Source organism: Crocodylus siamensis, chromosome 3 (assembly GCF_052110815.1).
Source record: "Crocodylus siamensis isolate JL-2025a chromosome 3, ASM5211081v1, whole genome shotgun sequence".
NCBI lineage: Eukaryota > Metazoa > Chordata > Crocodylia > Crocodylidae > Crocodylus > Crocodylus siamensis.
In genome coordinates this window covers 20,834,774-20,854,691 of record NC_143397.1, presented here as the reverse complement: position 1 = coordinate 20,854,691, position 19,918 = coordinate 20,834,774, and the positions used below count along the sequence as shown (strand labels likewise).

Sequence of the window (19,918 nt, the reverse complement as noted above, 5' to 3'; positions counted from 1 at the left end):
CATCTGCATGTGAGGAGGGAAGACGAGGGAGAGTCTGGAGGGAAAGAAAAGATGAATAACAAAGCTCACCCTTATAATTTTTTTAACTACTTTTTCTGGGTCATTGACAAAAATAGAAAATATAAGTAATGTATTAAACAAGGATCCTGTTTTCCTCCTGGTTAAAGTACTGTAAATCCAGAATAGATTCAAATTGTATCTGAAAACAGGACTTGTCCCACCTACTGGATTTTGGAAGAAAAATGGACCACATTTCATTAACATAACTGGATTTGGTTTACCCTGCTGAAGCTGAAATTAGCATGTGGCCCAATGTTAGCATTTTGAAGTTTTCAGGCACACACTACGAGTATCCTGGAGATTCAATTTACTTTTTAAAATAATCCAAATCAATAGGCTAAACCCTGAACAGTGACACTAGCACACTTAATTCTGTGGAATTAGAGTTCATTAGATAGTACTTTTTAAAGTGAGGCCAGAATTTTTTCCAATAAAGGTAGTTTTTTTCCCAGTTTCAACATCATTAGTAAATATAAATATCAGAATGCATATGAAGATTTTAAAATTTTCTACCATCATCCAGCATCTTTAAAATTGTGAACGTAGGTATAGCAAGTGAGTAACAGATGGGGAAGAGATTCTGACTTAAAACCCCCTCAACTCTTTTGCTGAACGGCAGGTTACAGTTACTTCACCTATTAATGAGTGGAAACACATTGACTTTTATTAGTAGATGTTTTGGATGGGGAATCCAGGAAAAAGATGACAAAGTTGAGATTGAAATACAAAGCGCCTGAGCGAGGGACTAACAATCGAGGGATGGGGGAGAGGAGGGGAACGCGACTAGGTTACATACCATACAATGTTAGCCAACTAAGCCCGGGGGTGGGGGGTTGTGGAAGGGGGAAGGGGAGCGGGGGGTCGTGATGCTGAGAGGGAAAGGAGATAGATACACACATACCCATTACAGTGGTCCGCGATGTTGAAGGAAGTGGCTCGGAGTGAGCGTCTCAGTCCATAAAGTCCGATCGCGGGGGTCCTCTTCGGGTGGGGTGGGGTTGTCCATGGTGGCGAAGTCCTCTCGACGTGAAGCGAAGCGGGGGGGGCGGTTCAGGAGGCTGCGTCCTCCGGGTCCGGTCCAGCGGCGGCTGGTCTGGAGGGGTCGATGTACTGGCGGTGGCCCGTGATGTGCTCCATGTAGATGTCGCGGGACCAGCGGATGGTGTCGGACACCATGAGGCAGTGCATCAGCTTGGCGTAGCGGCGGGAAACGCGGCAGGTGCGGAGGATGCTCTCGTTGCTGGGGTCCCAGGCTCTGAGCGTCCCCACGATGAGCGCATCCACCGTCACGTCATAGCCGCGGCTCCTCAGGGTGTCAGCCAGTGGGGCGTACTTCTCCCGCTTGCGAGCCCGGCTTTTCCAGCTTTTCCCAATTCCAGCTGGAAGAGAGGCAAAAAACATTGTGTAATTTTTGTTTTCCTCTTTGAAAGCATGTAGCTGGAGCCACTCTAGCAATTTGTTTTTGTTCCCTTTAGATTTCAAAGGCTTTAATTGCTTTATTTATAGAGACATCTTTAAGAAAATCTGAGCACTGCAACTAATTCCTTTTCAGATATTTTTATAATTAACATTTTTGGAGGGAGTTATGTCCCATGGCACTCAGGATTATTGTCTGCACAAAGTACGCTAGGCATTTATAAATAAGCTTTGCATATCAGTAAAACAGTAATTTGTAAACTAAATTTACATGGCAACATCAGTTATCTGTTTGGTAGAGGAATCCATCTTCCAAAGTATTCAAAACATTTATCGGTGATGGGTTAAGGAGCAGAAGAAGGGCTGAATAATGCTCTTTTGCACCAGTGTAAATCTAGACTAACTTCACAGACCTCATCTGAATACTCTGGATCTGTGTAGGTGGAAGTGAATATTTTTTATTAGTGCTATTGAGCTTGCAAATTCCAGCCAGTAAGGAGAAAAAATGGGATTTCAGTAGCTGACTCTCCTCTGTAAAACATGCTACAGTTATGTGCCACCTTGTGGTAACCTGAAGTTCCTGAAGCATTTTAAATCATAAAACTCAATACAGATCTAAGCTGTAATAACTGTATGTGAAACCAGAGGCAGGCTCCCTTCAGCTTGGTTGCTGGAATTCTTAAGGCAGAATTTCTGATAATATTTTGTATTAGAGATTGCAAATAAAATAGACAGAAATTTAGCAGATCCCTCTAACTGTAACCTAGTAATTTTCAACAGTGGTGCTACAGCACCTCTGGGTGCCACGAGATACTTTTAAGGGTGCCATGCCACTGCCAAGTGGACCTGTCTCACCCTGCCTCTGTTTCCTGGAAATATCATGTAGGATTGGACCAGGGAGCAGCTGTGGAAGGATGGGGCACCCCACTACAGCCTAGTCTGACTGGAGGCCAGACAAGATACAGAGTCACCTCTATCCTGCTGGATTCATCTAGGTTAAAGCAGCAGTGCACTAGACTCCAGTGTTGATTGCCCTGGCTGCAAAACAGGACCTTGACCTTCTTGTAGCATGCTGGGCAAGCTGCGCCCTCAAGTGCCAGCTGGACTGCTCGGCAGGCAAGACCCAGGTGACATTTTGCTCTGGGAAGCTTGGCTTCCCCTCAAGCAAGGAGCACCAACCCAAGCCCTGACATGACATGGCTCCTGGTTCCTCACTTGCCCAGCTCCATGGTTCTGCAATGCCAAAGCTGCCTCCGTCTTGGCCCTGCCATCTCCCCATCTCTTGAGAATCCTGTGAGATCACCAAGGTCAAATCCATGAAACCCAGGGCAGGTCACATGTGGAGTAGCACTAAATTTCGAAAAGTTACAAAAAGGGCCTTGAGTCCAAAATGGTTGAGAAACACTGCTCCAAACTTGTCATTGTTTGCATGGAGAATTAACCCTGGTGTTTACTGAGACATTCCAGAAGAATTGTCTGTCCCAGCCGCCTGCGGAGGGTTCGGGATTGAGAGTATGGTCAGGGGTAGAAAGGTAAGAAAGGTTTATTGACTTAACAAAAACACAGCTACACATAGTAACAAGACAAACAATGACAGACAAGAATAATTCATGTCAGCAACTTATTGGCTGCCCCCTCTGATGCCCGATGTACAACAAGTTTCTCTTTCCACAAAGCTCAGCAAAGTCAGGCGTCCCCGATCAGCACTGTCCGAGGGGTACTGGGAAGGACCCTGGTATTCAGTCCTTGGGCTCCTTGAGATCCATGGGCTCACTGATCCAGGTCAACAGCTAACTAATCCTTTTCACAGAGCTGTATTTGCCTTCTGAATGATTTCCGGATGTTTTAGCCCATTTATAATTTCTGAGCTGTGCTGATAACTTACAGCCATTCAGATTCTTTTTACTTCAATTGTCTTTAGACTGACCAATAGCAATACAAGCCTTGCATTCCTTTGGTAAGGTTAATTTTAACTATGCCACAGGGCCTTACTACTTCAAGGCTTTGCTACATTTACTAGGCCTTACTTTATACAAAGCCTTACTACATCTTAAATTTTAATTAGGCTCTTAGCAACAACATATAACTTAATATCTAAACAAATACAGAAAAACACTTGGTCTAATCTTCATGGAGCCTTCAGCAAGCACTTTTATCACACAGATGTAATTTTCAGCTGTCACGTTGTCAACTACCCCTTTTGGTCCCTAACCTGCTGCAAGGAGGTTGGGCTGAACATGCAGTGGGTTTGAATACCAGGCAACAGAACTGACCCATCCTTGTTGCTTCAGCAATCGTTTTGCATGTTACAGAGACAGGACATTTACATATTCCAAGAAGACAAACTAAACCTCTGCGCTTCGAGCCCAGATAATACAACACAGATGATAAGCTAAACAATCTCAGTGAAAAGAATGCATGCTGAACAGCTCCCTGTGGAGATCTCCTCCTGGCAGTACCTCACTGTCTTCCAGCATAAGCAGGATAGTGTCTTCAACCATATGCTAAGCAAACAAACTGCCTCTCCAAGCCGTTTTCTTATCAATAGCAGCTGCGAGACTCACCAGTGAGTAGGAAAAAGGGCCTGAAGAAGGACAACAGAACATTATACAAACTAGAGTTAGCTGTCTATGTACCAGAGGGCCACATAAAATGCATGTAAGCCATGGCATTCAGGATTGCCCTCTCTGTACAGAGTATTTAAAGGGAAAAGTAGTTTTAGACCTAAAATTCAGGCCTTGTAAAATAAAAACACTTGCTCAAGTGTTTGCTTCTTATAGAGTTGCCAGGATTTATTTGATATCTGTACGAATGATGACTAGAATATTGTTACCCCCACGACCATCATCAGCTCATGCTAAGATAATTCCAGCTTTATTCATAAGTAGCTGTGTTTTGGGTTTGATATGTGACCATGCTGTGTATAAGGAATGTAGTAATGGATAACTCTTTTCCTGGTCAGATCATTACCTCCTTCTGGCATGAATCAGGAGAATCTTGCCTTGCTCTTAAGAAATATCAGATCCCCACCCGTGTTTTTATTGGTCCAGAGACTAATCAGTTCAGCTGGATTTAGAGAACTCCCTGCGGTATAATACAGCCAAACCCATGATGCTCAACCAGGGCACCGTAGCACCTTAGGGTGCCCTGAGATCTTTTCAAGGCTGCTGCAGGGTGCCACACAATGTTAGTATGATTAGGTGTGCAAATATGATTCAGAAGATAAACCCTGAGATTTCAAATAGGAATTCATAGTGTTAAAAAACATTCTGACGTGTTTGGGACTTTCTGAATTCTTTGCAACAGAAGAATTCCTGTGTTATTTTTCTGTAGTCAAAAGAACAAGTGAAAACTAAGAGCTGGAATTTTCTGAAGCACGCCTAAAATCTAATGGGGGCGCCTTGAATCGAGAACTACTGGCTTATCTAGTAGATGACTACAGTGTTGACCACATTGCACTATTATAACCAACTTTTGTCTATGGATATCGTTATACTAGCCTGTTTTCCACATCATTTTTGGGGATAAATTGGATTAGATACCAGAACAAGGGGCCAAATTCAGTCGTTTCTTACACTCCATGTAATTGTACTCATTCCCAGGAGATCACACAACGCTTAAATACATCAGGAAATCTGGCAGTTTGTACATTGCTTTCAGCAACATTTCTCAACAATCTGTTCCTCTCTTGAGTGAACTCATTTGGATAAAATATAAACTGAAAGCAACATCAGTCTAATACTTGTATCAAACCCACATTTTAGCTTGCTTTTTATTTAAGCAGTTGTATGTGCCTCTGTAATGCTGGCTTTCACCTAGAGCTAGATGCACCAAAATACTCAAGTTTTTAAAAGAATTTAGAGGAATTGGAGCAGTTTGAGAAATGAATCCCTGAAACAATTTAAGGGTTGGAGAAGATGCCTCACAGTGAGAGATGTAAGATGTTCAATCTGTTAATTTTTCTAAAAGAAGACCAAAGGATGATTGATTGTGGTTCATGAATTCCTTCCCGGGAAGAAAAATGCCAGGTGCTGACAAAGCCATAACAAGAACCCTGAATAGAATTTAATGCCAGATAAACTCTAACTAGAAATAGGATGCACATTGTTCTACTATTGGTATTTCCCATGCTTCTGGGCTTTGCTGGTGATGCCTGTCCCCCTGCTTTCTGTTGTGTGTCAGGGTGTTTTTAAGTCTTTCTCAGAGGCATTGGGTATTAGCTGCAGCCAGAGCTGGGGGTTTTGACTGGAATGTGCCAATGCTCCTGCTGGGACATAAAGCCAGAGGTTCTGGCTAGGGGGTCTTGCCACTCTGCGCGGGGCCAGACCGATTGCCATATTTAGGGTCAGGATGGAATGTTACCCCATGGTCAAATTGGTACAGACTGTGCAGGGTTTTGTTTCAACCTATAGTGAGAGACATGGCCCTCTACCTGGCATCTTTTGAGTATACAGGTTTCCCTCACTTTATGCTGTACATGTGTTCCTGGAAAATGACGCATAACTCTAATTTGCATAAAGGGCACCCACTTTACAATGTAACAAATAGGGATAGGTTCCAAGACCTCGACTGTACTGACCCCTAGACCCATTTCTGCCACTTTTACAAGACAATTTTGGTACTCACTAACAGCAGACAGTACACACAAGCAACCAGGACACTATCATAACGGGGATGTCAACTACAGAAACAAGTGTCACAGACAACAAACAAGGAGCACAGATCCACACAGGAGACTATATTTTGGTGCACATCACTCCCACAATGCACCGTACAAAGCAGCTAACTGCAGGCTTCCACCACACCGATCGCATAAGAGTGAATTTACCTCACATATAATGATTTTTTGGTATAAAAAGGGTCATCACATAAGAGCGAATTCACACATACAGAGCCCTTATAAAGTGAGGGGAAACCGTATATTAATAAAATGTATAGAAACAGGGCATTGGCTGCTGTGGTTCTCCTGCTTAACCCCTGGCAGATTAGGTTGTCTTGTGGTGTGTCAGGGTTGACAGTAGTTTTACAAAGAGTTTAGATTATTGTTTAGGATGGGTTGGATAGGAGTGATCCTACACCAGGCAGGGGATTGAACTAGATGACCTCTGCAGGTCCGTTCCAGCCCTACTTCTCTATGATTCTGTGACTTTGAACAATGAGGGTGATGAACCATGAGAACAGACTGCTAAAGGAAGGAGAGAACCCTTCCTCTCTCAATGTTTTCAAGTTAAGACAGGATGCCTTTCTTTCTAGAAGATGCACTGTAGCTAAACACAAGTTATTGACATCAGTGCAAGGTCAGGGTTAAATGCTATGGCAATTGTTATCCAAGGACTTGTAGTAGAAGAAGATCTAGTGGTCCTTTCTGGCCTTAACTCTCTGAATCCATGAAAGCACCATGTTGGATGCCATTCTTCTGGCACTACTTTTTGGATGACGTTTAAATAGCACTGGAAACCTCACAAAGAAATCTAGTATTTCAAGCCTGATTTTTAAACTAAAAAGGACTGACTGAGTTTAAAGGTAGTATAGGTGAGTTGTTCCAGCGTTCAGCGTAATCGGCTAAAAAATGCCCCTTGACAATACTTGCTGTCTCAGGCTCTTAGTAAGCAGCTGAATGCTCATCTCTTTTCTTAATTCATCACTAATTCAGATGTTCTTAATGCTGCTGATGAGTTAACTTTGCCCTCCTTTATACCATCTTTCTTGGTATAAAGGAGGCCATGAAGTAAAGGACATATGTATGATCTACATACTAGGATAAGAGAACTAAGCCCCTACTCTAAGAGGCAGAATTCCTATTCCAGGACATCTGAAATAGCTTTCTGGGTATGGATGATTCACAGCTAATCATAGACACTGATTAGGTGTGAATCTGTTTGAGCATCCTGGCATATTACAGAACGATATATAAGAATGGATACATAAGGAAACTGTATGAAATTCACTACACTAAATCCAGTAAATATGTAAATGTCAAGCACCAAGAAATGTCTGTAATATTAACACACAGACTGTTTTACATAATGATATATATTTTTCAAAAGCCATATTAATTCATGAAAATGACCCAAATAAAGATACTAAAGTGTATATCCAAATGGACAAATATACCACCATAGCTAAGTGCATGGTGGGTGGTCCATTTAGAGGATAACAGCATGCAGTTATGCCAAGAATTGGAGCTCCTCCTTTAAGTCAAGTAGCAGTAATCTGTGCATGGTGCTGAAGAGCTGGTGTGTAAACCTTTTTAATGAGCCTTGCGGTCGATCATTCTTCAAACCTAAATGTTGGCTTGACTTGTTTAAGCTATCCAAGTTCTTCATGAACTGTATGTTTTTCAACAGGAAAAAGAAGAAAGGCTGTTTCCTACAGTTTGCCAATACGTTTCTCTGTGTGTTTGGGAAACTTCATTTCCTTTTACTAGGACATCTGTTAAAACAATGTTTGTTTGCGGAACAAAAGTGACTAGCTCCATTTGAGACCGTAAAGAAAATGAGGTTCTGATGCCTGTTAGTTCCAGCATTATGGCACCAATTCCTCAGCAATGTCATTTCCATATCCCTACCAGTTGCAGTGGCCCATCCTCTACCTTCAATATGATACCTTACCATGAATCTCATTTTTCAACCCTTTTTGCTCTTGCAGTCTCCTAGCACGGTAAAATAATCAGTGATGATAAAGGCCAACGTTGTGCAAACTGAAGGAGAGAGTCGCTTTGCCTGGGATTTTCTTGTAATTTACAGCATATGAAAATTGGCCATTGAGGAGATTATAAATCAGTTGGGATCTATAAAGCTGCTCTACTGTAATGGACAGATAAAAGCATGGGTGTGAACATTTTCAGGTATAAGAAAGTAGTGTCTCATTAGGGACTGCTAACTGGAAACAGCTGGTTTGAAAATGTGTGTAGGATTGTCTCAGTAAAATTGCTTAGCTCTGGTGATTCACAATTGAAAAGTTGGTAATGGAATGATCCCCTCTGCCTTTCACATTATGGGAAAATATAAAAACCTCAAAGGCTGTTCTATGGTGTTTTGCTTTTGCAGTTGCTTATTCAATTACTTTGTGGGATTCTTTCCTTTTGGATTTTCTACCTTTCTTATGTTTGTCCTGGAAATTGTTTTCTTTCAGCTGGGCTCTCTGAGAAGGCCGACAATGCGGTGAAACCAGGAGCTTGCTGTGCCTCATGCAAAGAGTTTCACCAAATAAAGCAGACGGTTTTACAATTGAAGCAAAAGGTATGAATCAAAGGTCACCTCTTTTCCAGAACTACGTTTTTAAAAAGACCATTTGAGACTAGAAACATATTTTGTGCTTCTTAAAGTATCTAACTTTAAACATACAAATGTTGTGTTGTTGTTGCCATGCGAAGCTTTGTGCTGAGCATTGTGTGGCAGGTGTTTAAACCGGGTGTGAATGGCAGTTCTCTTGCCTTCATCTGAGCAGAATGTGAACGTGTCAGATCCTGCGGGAGATGCAAGATACGACCAGGGGTCAGTCAGGATTTGAGCCTAGGTTTCCTATCAGTCTTACTCTTTTATTTAATTAATTCTAAAATGTTTTTGACAAGGTCCTTCACCAAAGGCTCTTGAAGGAATGAAGCTGTCATGGGATCAGAGGACAAGTCATTTCATGGAATGAAAATTGGTTAAAAAAATAAAAACAAAGGGTAGAACTAAATGTTCATTTTTCACAGTGGAAGAAGGTCAACAGTGAAGTTCCCTAGGGAAGTGTGCTGGGAACCGTATTGTTCAACATTCATCAGTGATCTGAAACAGGATGTGAATAGTGACGTGACAAATTTTTCAGATAATAACATTAATTGTGATAGTCAAATCCAAAGAAGTGTCATAGAAAGGTAACAGAAAGATCTACATAACTGAGTGAATGGGCAACAAAAAGGCAGATGAATTGCAGCACTGGGAAGTACAAAGTAATGTATATGTGGCAAGAAGATAGACCTAACTATGTGTGATGGGCTCAGAGTTATTACTGGGTTCAAAAAGGATTAGACAAGTTTATGAAGAATAAGTCCATTGGGACTATTATACATAACATTTTTGGCTTTTACCTATTGGTGGTGACTAAGAAGGAACAGCAAGGCCTGGGTCCCTCTACCTTGTTTCTTACACTCTTCCTCTAAAGCAACTGCTTGTTGCCACTGTTGAAGACAAGATAATGAGCTAGATGGACCTTTAGTCTGGCTAGCTCTTCAGGTCTTGAATACTCAATATTTAGGGCTTGATCTATCATGAAATAAGGTAAGCCTGTGTAAATATTGCATGAGGTAAAGGATGTAGAAAAGGGTGAATCTGCATAAATGAGAATGCTGATGCATGACTGTCAGGGTGCACTTGCCTAGTTGAAAGTATAATGTCTAAGAGTGACTACATCAGTTGAAGACTCGTTTATTTCAAAAACACGTGCCTCCAATCCATATTTTCAGTGTCTACTTACAGGTAAGGGAGCTAGTTCAAAGGTGGATAAAAGTCAACTATTAAGAGCCTGGTGTTTTAACAATATTTGCACCCATGCATAGCTGCTTCTGCCATTGGAATGCATTAACCTTGAGAATCAGACAAGGATGTGCCCGTCAGGGTTAAAGAGAAAGTTGAAAGAATTTCAGTAGAAAATTAAACTGATTTGAAATTACAGTGGTTTTTTTTCAGTAATATTCTAAACCAAGGGGTTTCAATCTCTGGCCCACAGCCCAACAGAGCCATTACATCTGGCCTGCGGGGCTCTCCACAGGTCGGGAAAATTGGCAGTGGGGGGCAGTGGCCATTAACACAGCCACCCTCCTCCCTGCCAAATTCCTGAACTCCAAGCCTTGCACAGGAGGTTGGAGCTGAGCCACTCCCCTCCCTCCCCTCAGCCCCCATGGAGCCCACTGCACCTGCCCCAGGTGCTGTATTGGGGACGGCAGCCAGATCTGGCCCACGGCAGAAAAAGTTGAGCATTACTGTTCTAAACAATAAGGCAAAATCATTAAATTTTGATTAACCATTAAATTTTGATTAATTCTCATTTAATTTTGTTTTGACATTTTTAAAATAGAAGAACTGTGGTATGTAATATTTAACATTATATATATCAAGTATATATTACTTTGGCATTATGAAAACAAAATCATTCACCATTATTGAAATGGATTGCTACAAAGTTTTAGAAAAACAAAAAATGGGGGCAATTTCCATTGTGTGGAAAATATTAAAATTTCAGCTGTCCATTTTGATTTGGAATAAAACAATTTTTGAAATGTCAGTATTTCCATATACATAAATTCTGTTTTCCAGGTAACTTTGGGTAGAATCAATGTTGATTTATTGGAAATACCAGCAGATAGAAATACTGGCCATAGATAAACAGGTTAAAAATGAGAAGTCTGTTCATGGTGTGCTGCTACATACCGTTAATTACAGTAAATAAGGTGCTTTGGATGTGTGTGAAGGCCCAGCTGTATCCTCCCCATTGAGGTACATGGGATTAAATCTTACACTAAGAATCCTGCTGTCAAATCCTGGTGGGAATTGCAAATGCTGTGGAGCTTTTGAACTAGAGCCACAAAAGGACTGGTGCTTAAGGTACCTATATCCAAAATGTACATTGAAAAACCTGCTGAGCTGGAACCTAACTTTGGCAGCAGCTATTTCCCTGGGCTTTTAGGCTTCTGCCAGATAGTTCCTAGAAAGTATCTGCAGCTGGTATGTATGGAGCCACCTGCTGAAAACCGTGAGCAGTTCAGTGCCTATTTCATGTCTGAGCCCCACTGACCACCAAAAACCAGGAGCTTTCCCCACTTTCCTCACTTTAACGCCCTGATCCAGGAAGCATTCTTGGCCCACACCTCCCACATCACACATGCTAAACAGAGCCCGAGGAGAAAGTAATGCCCCAGTGGCTAAAACACTCATCCAGGATGGCAAACAGCCACATTCAAATATGTCTTCCACCAGAGTGTCTTAAACACCAGGGTATAGGATAGTCTGGGGTAGGTTTCTATTGAGTTTTTTGCTTTACAAGGAACGATTACATATTTGGTGGCCTAGAGAATGAGTGTGTACAAGTGACCCTCCTCAAAAGATCCTGTAAACTGGTGGGTAGAGTACTCTTCTGCAAGGGAGGAGACCTGGGTTCACATTCCTTCCAGATGAGAAGGAAATTGAACCGCAGTCTCATCCCAAGGGAAAGTCTTAACCAGTAGGCTATTGAGTAAAAGGACAAGGAACAATGACACCTCCTTCCATTGTCATCTTGAGAGAAAAGGTTGGCTTAGAGAAAATAAAAGCTTAGCAAACAGGAATAAAGGTAGTAGAAGCAAGAGCTTTAATGCTTAGAAAATTGCTAAAATTGTCCATACCTGAGCAGAGATATCAAACATACAGCCCTCAGGCTTTATATGGTCTGTTTGCCTCCTGAGATCTCAGAGGGGTTGGGAATTTCCTGGTGAGCCCTGCTGCAAAAACCCAGGGCATAGAGGCCTACTGGGGACTTGTCAGCAAAAGGGAATTAGCTATAGCTGCATTAACCCCCGTGACCATTGATGCCACTCACCCTGCTGCCATTGCATCTGAATCCAGCCTGCAAGGAGCCCTGTGGTCCGGTTCTAGTTAAGAGGACAGGGTGAGTTTGATATCCCTGCTATAGAGGGTTGTACCACAGATGGTAGATCCAGGAAGCAGGTATGCTGGGGATTGAGATGAAAATACCACTATGAATAAGTCTTCCAGTGTGTTTTAATGCCTCTTTGATCTAATAGTGCAACAGAATGGTTGTACTGACCCCAAACCTTGTACCATACAGGAAAGCCCCAGTGAAACTGGGAGGAGTGGTAAATTGAAAAACTAGACTGGCATATCCCCTATATGAAAATGTAACAAAACCATTAAGCAAGCCAGCGCATGGGATCAGTGTGGTACAGTGGCTCATGTACAGCTGCTTCTCCAGGCAGCATTATTAGAAATCACCATAACAGATCGTTCTAGTCAAGCAATGTCCAATAAACTAGACTACCATTCCCCTAGGAACTCCTGAAATTTGCAGGAGGCATCATGAGAATGAATATTTGCTCTTATTTCTAGGACCACTCTTCCCATAAAACTTATCCCCACAAATATTTACATGCATGTAAAATAGTTCTTTTTGAGGAAAGGTTGGATTTTGACATACGGATGGAGAAAGGAAAGGTCATTTTTGGACAATGATTCCAGTCAAACTAAAAGGTGAAAAAAAAATTAGGTCAGTGAGTGCAGTTAATCCCAAAAGGATTACAGTCAGCATTGAAAACACATGGTTTGGCACCAGTCTGTGTGACAGATGCTTTCTAGCCAGCAAATATCAAAGAGCACTGAGCTAGACCATTTGTGGATACCTTTAAGAGTGTTATGTATAAATTCTTACATTGGTCCCTGGATTGCAGGAGGGACCCAGAGGTAACAGCAGGTCAGTAGGCTAAGACGGCTTTCTGAATAAACAAGCTTTATCATTCTTTAAAATTTAACTTCTTGGTCTTTTAAGAATAACACAGACCAGAACTGGGTTATTTGTAATGAATAGTACATGTCTTGGACCCAGCTGACTCAGTGGGGAGGCATGTGTGGATGCTGCCTCTGCAACTATGTGATTTTTTTTTTTTTTTTACTTGCTAAGTTATGTGTTAAGCAGACTCGTTGGCAGTATGTGCTATTTTCTGACTTACACAGCAGAAAAAAAGAAACTTTTAGTGCTTGTTCATGTTAATCCTTTGGAATTAAACATAACTATTTATTCCTGAATGGCCATTTTCAAGCTGAAGATTAAAGTGAGATTTGGAGAAGCACTTAAGATGCTTTAAACAATTTTTAGATGCCAGGATTTCTGTCCAAAAATCAATCCAGGAAAACCCTTCCATGAAGACACCTACATTCAATTAAAGCCTCAATGTAGCTTCCTACGTATATACAGAGCCATCCCAACCTGAACAGCCAGGTGCTTTATTCCCAACTAAGCTCTAAAGCAGGGGTGGCCAAAATGGTGGCTCCGGCTGACAGGTGGACTCCATTTCCCAGCTGCCCCTGCCTACATCGCTGTGGCCCATTTCCAGGGTGCGCGGCTAGGTGGGAACTCATCTGGGGCTGGGCCTGGGATCTTGCAGTAATGACAGTGTGGTCCAGAGCTGGGGCAGAGCTGTGATCCACTGCCCACATGCCCCTGCCTGAGGTCAAATCTCTGCGCTGACTCCAGACCGCACTTTCACTGCTACAAGATCCAGCCCTGGAGCCGCTCCCCACCCAGCCACATGCCCTGCCAGCACTGCTGGGATCAGTCTCCAGGTAAACCCTGGCCCACTGCTGTCATGGCCCTGCTGCTCCTGGGGTCTTTATGGAAACCTTTCGCAGTGACGTGGGCAGGGGCTTCTGGGAAATGGAGTCTGCTGTGTGCCAGATCCAGCCCTTGGGCTGGACATTGCCTCCCCTGCTCTAGAGCTATCTTGATAAGAGACAAGGAAATTCCTGAACTCCATCTATGTTCCCAGAGGGACCTAATCTGTCAGCCCTCACAGAGCATGCCTCAACAGCATTGAGTTCACTGCAAAACACAGCACTTCCAGTCAAAGTCAAAGCCAGATAGCGCAAAAGGTAGTGCATAAAATCTTTTTTTGAATACAAGCATGGTGGTTGGGGCAATGTGAGCGTAGGAGACCCAAGTTCTTGGCTGAGGGGCTTCTCAGCTGAGAGGATTCACTTGATAGTTCATGCAAACTTAGAGACTGTCCCAGTCATTTAAGTTTAGAATGGGCTGAGTGGGCCATGCCTTTCCCTTCCTATTGAAGTGCAGCCACTTAGCAGCCAAAAGTACAAGTCTTTTGGTCAGGAGAAGAAGCTAGAAGTAACCTGTCTCCATAATGTGATGCTCAGGGCACCCAGCTGGGAGTCAGATGGGGAGGCCTTGGTTCTGGTCCTGGCCTGCTCAGTGTCTGCACTCAGAGTCATCATTTGGAGGTGAACAACGCTCCACACATACTGCGCACGTCTACAAGAGACGCTTCGAGTGCAGTAGACTAGTTCTACTGTGCATTAGCCTGGTGGGAAAAACCTGTCCTAATGTGCTAATGCACAGTAGATTTAGTGTACTGCACATTAATGTCACAAAAAGATAGTTTGTTTGTGCTAATGCGCAGTAGTGCCGATTATGGCACATTAATTTAGTACCTGTCACTACAGGTACTAAACTTAATATGTTGTAATTGCTGTGCATTAACGAATGTGTAGATGTGCCCACTGTGTAAGGTGCTTAGGCAACTCACCCTGTATTTTTGAATCACTATCCTGAAGCCAGGTGTTATGACACCTAAGTTGGAGGTGCCTAAAGTACCTCTGAACCTTGATCATAGTTACTGTAATTTAGGTATCATGTGGCATTTATGTCTAGTGGGTGGGGCATCTTAAAAGAACCCATAATAGTTGCCAGATTACAAAATTAAATAAAATCTATGGAGAGGAAGTCAATTTACTGGTCACTCGGGTGCAACAACCCCTAGGGTGAAACACCCATTCCTTTTCATCACCTCAATAAAGGCTACACAGCTCCTTAGTCCAGGTGAGATTTGAGGTGGGCAGCATTTTGAATGTCTAGTAGCCACCTATAGTAGTCTGGCCAAAAGTGCCAGGGACAGGGTGATGGATACAAGTGGTCCATAGACCTTAGCTTGATGGCTGAGGCCTTAGCTTGATGGCTGAGGCCAATGATGACATCCTTGGCATCTGTTAAACAGCTCTTAAAACTCTTCTGGAGCATTGTTTCGATACAGGGATAGAAGAGATAGAAAAGTTTCATTTAGCAAATTGTCATTGTCATGTCTGGTACTAGTCAGGTGTTCCCTGAACATTCCCACCAATGTACAGGTACATCCATGCTCAGACTGTAAGAGAGATCACAGCTCAAGGCAACCCACTGATCCATGTGTGTTATGCATCCTCTCTGTGCCCAGTACATGGGTGACATGGGTCTTTAACAGCCTTCAGCTACACCGTTCAAGCTGTAACAACTCGTCTGCTTGTCTTTTGGCTTGGAACTCAGAGGGTGGCACTGATGGTCTCAGCCATCACAACAGCAGGCCGTGAATAAATTGATCAGAAAAAAGCAGCTGTGTTGATTAAGAAAGCAAAAGCTAAAACTATACTGTGTCCAATCCAGATGAAAGATGGTGTCTACAGTGGGTTTCTTAGGAACTGTACCAGTCATCTGAACTCCAGAGCCATTCAAGTATCTGTACAACCTATGATTTCTCTGGGGCACCTATGAAATCCCTACCTATGAAATGTGACCACTCAGACCAGCAATCTCCCTAGCCAGAGCTGGAATCAGGGCATGTTTTCAGTGGAGAATTAACTCAGGATTGAGCAGCTACATTGCAAAGGCAGAAACTAGTACATCTAGTTGACTGCATTCATAGTCTTGACTGTTGCACTGTCCCATCTCCCTTTGTCTGTTTCTAGTACCAGTCACTGTCCCAGACTTAAAACCATTAATGGTTGTAAAATCTTTGGATCCTCTGCATGAAGATCTTTACATGAAAACAGTTGCATGCTAGAGGTATGTAAATAACTGACTTTTCAGTTCCCTGGCAAGTCCAAATTTTTTTTTTAAGAAAAAAATAATAACTTCTGGTCAACCCAAAACTAAAATATTTTGTAATTTTTGGCAAAGCAAAAAGATGTTTTGATTCAGTGTCTCAGTGAGCTAACTCTATTTTGTCTATTATATGTCAGCCAAATGCAACCTGAATTTCCCCAAAAGTGCATTTTCAGTGAACTTTTTCTCATCCCAGGTGTATACTACAAGCGTGAAGTATTATCATGCCCTTGCATTGTGGGCCTTTGGTTTGCACCATTGGCAAAAGAGTGTATCTCAGCAACTGATAAAACTACGCAATTTCTGGAAAGCAGAGATTCAGTGAATTCCAAAGGGCTGATGAAAATATTGCCAAATAATGAGAATCATGCCTTATATTCCAGTGTTCTAGTGCAAATGTGATGGACTCTGACACTGACATAGTAAGCGGGTTGAATTAATTCGGGAGGTCAGCAGAGTTACAGCAGGGGTAAAATTACCCTAAGCATCTTTGAAACATTACTTTGAAACATTCTGTTTGGCAGAGCAAAATTTCCAGCTTTCCTTGTGGTCACTCACCTCAAATCAGTTTCTCTGCCAACTGCAGATCAGTTTCCTGGCTTGAGATCCTATTGGCCTGACACTAGGGAGCTAAAGGATTTTCAGAACATCTTTAAATACAGTACATTGTCAAGTGTTATTTAGGCAAATGAGCCTGATGCTTAAGGCATTTCTGCATTTCACATACAGAGTTCACCTCTTTTTAAAATCTAGCTTTCCTTTGTTTAGTTTGTTTCCTGTGGAGTGTCTCCAGATCTCACTTCAGAGTTAAGTCCTACAGTCACAGAGTTAACAAATGATGGGCAGAGAGGGAAAGGAAGAGACACAGGGTAGGTTGGATGACTGTGCGACGCTTCGGGTGCTGATTCGATTAGGAGAAGATTCAGCCCAACTCAGTGTCCGAATCTCTGAATCCGAATTGAATCAGACCAATTAAAAGGTCTGAATCGATTCAGAAAAGATTCAGAGTGCTTTGGTGATTCAGGCAGTCCCTGCTCACCGCTGCAGGGAGTTGGACTTGGACTCTGTGCTGGTAAGTAGGGGGTAGGGGAGGTGGGGCTGAAGAAGGGCGGAGAGGACCATGGAGAGACCCCTGCCAGGCCTCATCCCCTGCCTGCTCCCTCAGCCCCCCTGAGCACCCCCCCAACCCCTGTCTGCTCTCCCAGCCCTCCCCCACCATGGCTGCCCCGCCTACCCCAGCTTCTGGCCCTTTAAAAACAAACCAAAAGAATCCCGGCCTCATCGGCTGCTGCAGCAGCCTTGGGGCTCATGGCAGAGCCCCCCATTCAGTGTGGGGCAGTAGGGGGTAGCAGGGATCCCCCCCGCCTGGCAGCAGCTGACGAATGGAGCTTTTTTTTTTTAAAGCTGGGAGCAGGGATGGATGGGACAGCCATGGGGGCGGGGTGGCTGGGACAGTAGGCAGAGGTCAGGGGGCTCATGAAAGAGCCCCCCCATGCAGCATGAGGCAGTGAGGGGAAGTGGGGATCGCTCCCCAACCTGGCAGCATCTGGTGAGTGGGAGCGTTTTTTTTTTAAAGAGCCAGGAGCTGGGAGAGTGGGCCAGGTAGCCATTCGGCAGAATCAGATTCGACCAAATTGATGCGGGACAGTGATTTCAATCACCAAGTCAAATCACTGTCCCCTGTATTGGCCAAATCCAAATTCAAAGAGAATAACAGCCTCGTCGCACAGGCCTAGTAGTCTGGGGAGAAGGAGAATGTTTCCTAACGAGATTGGAGACTTAATAAGTAATCTGGGCCTGGGCCATTCCCTAGGAGTTCCTTTATCTTGCATCCAGGACCTCCCACACTTATGCATGCATGGTAGGGGAGATCGCTATTCAGTAAAACCTTCCCCTCCTCTGAGGGGGAGAGGGATTATCAGTCTCTGGGACAACACCCCCTCTAGGGCCACTTGTCTCAAACTAATACAGCTCTAAGTTTTCTTGACTTGCTTTGGGCTTCCTCCATGCCTGCTACTATGTGTTTGTAAGAGGACCCATATAATGGCACAGCTTGCCAGTGGTCTTCTTGGAGCCATGTTACTTGAGAGAAGGTTGGACCATAGATGGGCAAGATTCATGTAAGTTTTGTAAAGTGTCTTGTAAAAGTTTGGATCTGGTTAGCTATGGTGGTATCACTGGTAGTTTAAGCACGATGGCCCATAAACAACCATATGCCCACTTGTGGAACTCAATTCATAGTGTGACTCAATCAAAGTCAAAGTTACACCAGGGCCGATGTTAGTCAATTAATTAAGGTGACCGAGGGCAAGATTTGGGTTAATGCATTTATTTTTTTTATTATTGTCTTACCCACAGTGTTTACTCTGAAAGCCATTTGTCAAAGCAGGCGGCTGGGAAGATTTTCCTTTAATTATCTATTGCCACTTGTCCTAATGCTGTTACAGAAATGAAGAGTGATATCCAGCCCAAGTTCCAGTAGGCAAGAATTTGCAATCTAAGGCAGCAAGCAGCATTCAGAAGGCTAGAAAAGGAGACTCTCAGATATAAACACATCCATATTTGCTGATTGGAGGCAATTTTGCATCTTCACAGTCTTTAAAATCCTTTTCAATCAAACATTGGTTTCAAAATTAGATTAATGTGACTTAGATATGAGTAGCCTCTACCTAGCTGAAGATAGGGCACAAAAAGATTTTTGCTTTGACCTCTGTAGCCTTCATCAATCAAAGGAATAAATGTCTTGCATGTGACTAATTAGCACAGGCTTAGATGAGATCAGTCACTAAAGGATCAAGCAGGGAAAATAAAAGGCAGAATGAGTACAACTGGTGCATTATCATCATATGAGATAATTTGCATGCAATTGATGGAAAGGGTTTTACAAACTAGCCAAACTAGACACAGCATGGAAGAGAAGGCTGTGTTGTTGCAGTAGGAATGCTGAGGAGCACTGCACCTGAAGCGTGATGCCCGATGGAATATGGAGTACTTGAGGCCCTGTGACATTATGCCCCTTTATGAATCCATGCTGCATCCAAACCTTGAATACTGTGCCCAGTTCTGGTCCCCATACCTCAAAAAAGGTTATAGAAGAGCTAGAGAAGGTATAGAGAAGGGCAACAAGGATGGAAAGGCTCCTGTATAAGTTGAAACTAAAGAGACTAGGCCTATTCAGTTTAGAAAAGGGATGCTTGAGGGGAGACATGATAAAGGTTTACAAAATGTTAAATGGTGAAGAGAAACTACATATGGATTTATTCTTTACTATCTCTATTATTATTATTACTTTTATTATTACTATTTCTATTATTACTATTATTTTATTATTACTATTATATACCATCTTTCATAATATAAGAAGTAGGGGCCATAACATGAAGCGAGTCGGTAGCAAGTTTAAAGCTAACAAAAGGAAGTTCTCCACACAGCATACAACTGAAGTTAAAGAAAAATGTTGGCAACTTCGCTGGAAAACAACTACTGCAAAAATATGCAGGCTCATTGACGTTGTGCAAGCTGACAGCTCAGCCAGATTCAAAAAGGGATTGGACAGATTCTTGGAGGAAAGGGGCATCAGTATGAGGAGTATGGGAGTGAGTGGGCACAGCCTCTATGTCATAACTTCGTAGACCTTAAATGCTGGAGGCTGCGAGTGAGAGGAAGAATGGGGAAAAAAACCTTCATGATTCCATCCACTCTCTGCCACTGTGTGACGCATGATACTGGGCAAGATGGGCCTATGATCTGACTCAGAAAATGGTAGTTCTTATGTTTTTACGTGCATACTGGGCATGTCTATATGAGATGCTAACTGTGCAGTAGC

The 19,918-nt window shown here is 42.9% G+C and overlaps 2 protein-coding genes across 2 annotated transcripts in view; one reads left to right on the top strand and one right to left on the bottom strand.

The window, feature by feature from the left end:
- Nucleotides 1-19,918, top strand: part of CCBE1 (collagen and calcium binding EGF domains 1) — a 194,672-nt gene that overhangs the window by 156,059 nt on the left and 18,695 nt on the right. Inside the window, exon 7 of the mRNA XM_090037216.1 lies at nucleotides 8,611-8,717. Coding sequence (XP_089893342.1) covers nucleotides 8,611-8,717 — 107 coding nt within the window. The remainder of the gene's footprint in view (nucleotides 1-8,610; nucleotides 8,718-19,918) is intronic.
- On the bottom strand, nucleotides 957-1,880 carry LOC149868054 (uncharacterized). Its single transcript, XM_090037892.1, has 2 exons — nucleotides 1,748-1,880; nucleotides 957-1,439 (listed from the first exon to the last, which is right to left on the bottom strand). The coding sequence occupies exons 1-2, from the start codon at nucleotides 1,755-1,757 to the stop codon at nucleotides 1,111-1,113; spliced, it is 339 nt and encodes a 112-aa protein (XP_089894018.1). The 5' UTR covers nucleotides 1,758-1,880; the 3' UTR covers nucleotides 957-1,110.